This window comes from Electrophorus electricus, chromosome 26, assembly GCF_013358815.1.
Source record: "Electrophorus electricus isolate fEleEle1 chromosome 26, fEleEle1.pri, whole genome shotgun sequence".
NCBI lineage: Eukaryota > Metazoa > Chordata > Actinopteri > Gymnotiformes > Gymnotidae > Electrophorus > Electrophorus electricus.
Window position 1 is genome coordinate 3,230,001 of NC_049560.1, and position 5,000 is coordinate 3,235,000.

The window sequence follows — 5,000 nt, forward strand, 5'->3', positions numbered from 1 at the left end:
CTCACTCCTCTCTCTCTCTCTCTCCACTCCTCTCTTCTCTCCCTCTCATTCCTCTTCTCTCTCTCCACTCCTCTCTTCTCTCTCTCACTCCTCTCTCCACTCCTCTCTTCTCTCTCTCACTCCTCTCTCCACTCCTCTCTTCTCTCTCTCTGCTCTCTCTCCACTCCTCTCTTCTCTCTCTCTCCACTCCTCTCTTCTCTCTCTCTCTCCACTCCTCTCTTCTCTCTCTCTCCACTCCTCTCTTCTCTCTCTCTCTCCATTCCTCTCTTCTCTCTCTTCTCTCTCTCACTCCTCTCTCTCTCTCTCTCCACTCCTCTCTTCTCTCCCTCTCATTCCTCTTCTCTCTCTCCACTCCTCTCCTCCCTCCACTACTCTCTTCTCTCTCTCCACTCCTCCCTCTTCTCTCTCTCTCCACTCTCTCTCTCCACTCCTCTCTCTCTCTCTCTCTGCTCTCTCTCTCCACTCCTCTTCTCTCTCTCTCTCTCACCACTCCTCTTCTCTCTCTCTCTCTCACCTCTCCTCCCTCCTACTCCTCTTCTTCTGTTCTAGTTCCTCTCTCTCTCTCTCTCTCTCCACTCCTCTCTCTCTCTCTCTCTGCTCTCTCTCTCCACTCCTCTTCTCTCTCTCTCACCTCTCCTCCCTCCTACTCCTCTTCTTCTGTTCTAGTTCCTCTCTCTCTCTCTCTCTTCCTCACCATAAGTTGCAGGTTTCCTAAAAGTGACATTGTCTCATAGCACATGAAAAATGTTCAGTGGACCCGTGCCAGTATTTAAATAAAAGTTGATGCTTCAGTCATTAGACATTAGACATTCATTTTGAGATCACTGTCCACACCATCACTCCACACCTGTAACATACACCATATACCTCACTGTACTGAAAAAGGATATTATGTACGAAATGGATAATAAAAGAACAGTTTTTATTTACAATTTATAAACATAAACAAAAAAAAAACCTTTAGACCTTTGGACTTTAGAATTTTTTCCTAAGTTTGAAAAAAAGGGAAATCTCATTGCTACAATCAACAATGTGCAGTTGGTTGTCTGCATAAGGATTTGGAGTGAACTGGAAAATGTGACTTGTTCATTAGATCCTGCATTAGAAATGTGAAAAAATGAGTGAGTGTGCGTCCTCGTTACCTCTAAGGTGCTCGGCATCCAGGTGGTTGCGCTCATCCTTGCTGCTCAGGTGGGCGGAGACGCCCAGCGCCCCCGTGAGAGCCAGCAGGCCGGAGCCTCCACCCAGGGCCAGGCCCGATGGGTGGGGCGTTAACGGGAGGCCCGAGGTGTGGTGAGACAGGTGTTGGAGCTGCTGCTGCTGTTACATAAGCACAGTGGGACAAGGAGACACGGAGAGACAGACCCAGAGAGTGAGGCACACCAGACAGACAGACACGGAGGGGGAAGGAAATGGGGCAGGAAGAGAAACAGATCACAGGCAGATAAAGAGAGAGAGGTCACTTCTCTGTGGGCTAGATTACAGCTTGTTTTGTGCTGCTGCTGTGTGCGTGCGTGCGTCTATAATCCACACGTCTGGCTGCAGTTGAGACACTGTCTCTACCATGATGTTCTCTGTTCTGATCATATTACTCCACTTAAGCCCTATTGTTAGAGCTCTCACAGTACAATAACAGTACAGAGAGCAAGAGAGAATGTGAGATGAATGTTATTGTGTGTGTGTGTGTGTGTGTGTGTGTGTGTGTGTTTCAGTTCTTTTGGGTGTAAACGTGAAAAACCAGTGGAATTCCTTCTGTGTGCTGATATATAAAGTGAACACTGATAATTAGACTTTCTGCTAATTCATTAATCAGGTTATTCTGAGTTGGCCTCGTGCACTTTGTCTGTGTGTTTGTGTTCTATGAACAAGATGCAGAGATTGTGAAAGCGTCTGCAGGTCACTCACCCCAATGATGGCATTAAGCTCTGCCATTGAGACCTGCTTTGCTCTCTCCACTGCCTGAACCACCTGCTGCTGGTGCTACAAGAAACACACACACACACACACACACACACACACAACATACATACCCACAACATACACACACATAACATACATACATACACACCCACACACACACACACACACCCACACACACACACACACACACACACACAAACAACATATATACATACACACACACACACACACACACACACACACACAACATACATACATACACACACACACACAGACACACACAATATATACACACACACACACACACACACACACCAGGTTAAGCTTAGAGAATGCAAAACAAAATACACATAGTACAAATATACACAAAATGACAGGAAACACACACACACACCACAAACAATGACCCTATCCATATACACAGCTCACAAAGTGATGCAAATCATAAAACAAATAGTCAAACACACAAAGACAAACAGTCTTTAAATAAGCACACAGAAATGCACACATTTACACCCTCCCACACACACACACACACACACAGTAAACACAGACAAAATACACATCACCCTGACCTTCCCTGTCAGTGGATCCTAACTCACAGTAATTGCCTAAACAACCTCCTTATCACTTTACAGCACAGAATGCTTCATCACTGCTGGTGTGGCACAGATGCGTCTCACGCAGCTAAATCTGGCTGCACGTTTTGTCTCACGCAGCTATACTCTGGTCTCCTGCCTCATGATACAACTGGTGAATCACACGGCTTTGCTTTAATGTACAACTCCTGCCAGTTTCGCTGGGTCGAACTGCTTCAGGACACGTCTCAGTTAAATTGATACAAATTTCATTATGTAGCCTGTGTGAAAAATTCTCCTTTAATGCCGTTTGATTTTTGTTATGTTTCTGTAAATCGGCTATTACAACCTAAACTGATCTGGTCTACATAGGGGGACCAACAGAGAGGCTGTACAATAATTTTAAAGGTAAAATATTCTCAAGCAGCTCAAATTACGGAAAGATAACCGAGGAATCATCTTTCAAAAAGATTTTGTTTTTAAGAGGCCAGAGCAGAAATACCAGTCTAATAACTTCTAAAAAGGATTTTGGAGGACTCCTATCAGGACTCCTCAGTACCACATAACAGGGTGAAACGTGACATTAATTAATCCATAAAGTCCTGAATTTCTAAACTGGCTGTGGGATCTCATCAACGAAGGAGAGACAGACAGCTAAACACACGCAGCCTCTGAAGTGGACAGTGGAGTGTGCACCTGCGATGTGATCGTGATGCGGCTAACCGAATCCTGTTCTTCACTCGCATGGACCTTAGTTGCTATTTTGCATGTTTCTGATACAGTGCGGTTGGAGAAAGGGTGGTTGGGGTGGGGGGCTAAACGCGAAAGGATGAGGGTCCCAAGAGGTCAATTTTTGCCCGGGGAGTGCATTGCGACGACCCTGCATGCAGCTGACGGTGCTCGTGGCTATTTGCGTGGGCGAGGCAGGACACACCAGAAAACAGCGCATCTTACGAAAACGTCAGCGCTGAAAAGGATGCGAAACTAAGAGTACTAGTAAAAAAATAATCCAGACTAAAAAGCAGTCGTCTGGAAAACTCCTCGAGTACATTTTTAAAAATGTCACTCATTTAGTTTTCAGGCCCAACAGGGGTCTATGATTATTTCTTAAACCAACTAACAGGTCTGGACACGAGCATAAAAAAAAACCTAAGTGCAAGGATGCGGTAAATGTTTTAAGAAACACTGGTGCAAAATTAAATATAAGAGGTAGGGAAGAATACCGATGGGGGAAAGAAAATCTTAAATTGTAATCTGAGAATAAAATATGCATAGTTAATAGACAGTTTAGTCAACTCAGTAGTTGAGTACAAATTGTAGAAACAATCCTTAAGTATCCATATTATCCACACATTACTCAGTTCACGTTCAGTCATGATGGCCAGGGTTTGCTCTAAGCACTCTGCTGCTCAGTTAAATGGCCTGACTTTGCTGAATGTCTACATGTGGTGTGCGTGCGTGCGTGTGTGTGTGTGTGCGTGTGTGTGTGTGCGTGTGTGTGTGTGTGTGTGCGTGTGTGTGTGTGTGTGTGTGTGTGTCTGCAGTCAATGTCAGCATACCTCCTGAGAGAGGAAAGGGATGATCTGAGCACAGATAGCACTGAGACGCTTTACAATCTCCGCCTGTGAGGGAAACACACACACACACACACACACACACACACACACACACACACACACACACACACACACACACACATGCACATTACACTGGAAGTAGTACAGTACATTATCATTTCAATTCTCCAGTACAGAAATGGTGAAGTCTGATTGATATGCAATTTCTGAAACCAATATTGATGCATGTATTAGGAATATGGAGTACAGTACTGAATACTAATATAGCTGCAAATATACACTCACCACAGCCTTCATCAGAACCAGAACTTCCTGTCTTAGCCTAAATCAGTTCAAAGTTTTAGATCCATTATATCTAAATCAATTAGTGTGTTATTTATTATCATTATAAATTATAGTGTGTGATATACTCCAATACTCCACATAACACACACTGATGCCATTCTGCCTGGGCCAACCAAGCTCATATGTTCAGAGCAAGTCCCAGACTCAAACTTCTGGTCAATTTTATTCAACATTTTACCAGAGGTGTCTAATGTCGAAAATGGTCATTTTCAGTGTTCCAGAAAACAAGCTCCAATAAGAAGAATCATTCTACTAGACTAATGTGAGCACATAAAGCATGGCTTCAGGTTTAGTGACCTCTTACTGGACATACGATTAGAGGAGATTTAATATTCATTTAATGAGTCACGCAAAAAACGTTTCCCAAACTGCAGGCCCTTCTTTCAGACTATTGAAACATTTTTTTGTCAGGAACACCAGATAAAGCTGGCATATCTCGGACAAAGGCGCAGTCGTAACGAGAACATGCGCGTGCATGCATGTGCCTACAATGTGCATACATCGCCTCGCCGGAATCAAACAGAAGCCCCCTGTCACGATGCACAGCGCGTGTTACGTTTCCCCCAGCTCTGCACCCATG

General features: G+C 44.3%; 1 protein-coding gene across 1 annotated transcript in view; it reads right to left on the reverse strand.

The window, feature by feature from the left end:
• The window catches only part of tle2b (TLE family member 2, transcriptional corepressor b), a 40,017-nt gene that overhangs the window by 13,385 nt on the left and 21,632 nt on the right, over positions 1 to 5,000 (reverse strand). The window contains 3 exon segments of the mRNA XM_035523202.1: positions 1,143 to 1,320; positions 1,906 to 1,980; positions 4,058 to 4,120. Coding sequence (XP_035379095.1) covers positions 1,143 to 1,320; positions 1,906 to 1,980; positions 4,058 to 4,120 — 316 coding nt within the window.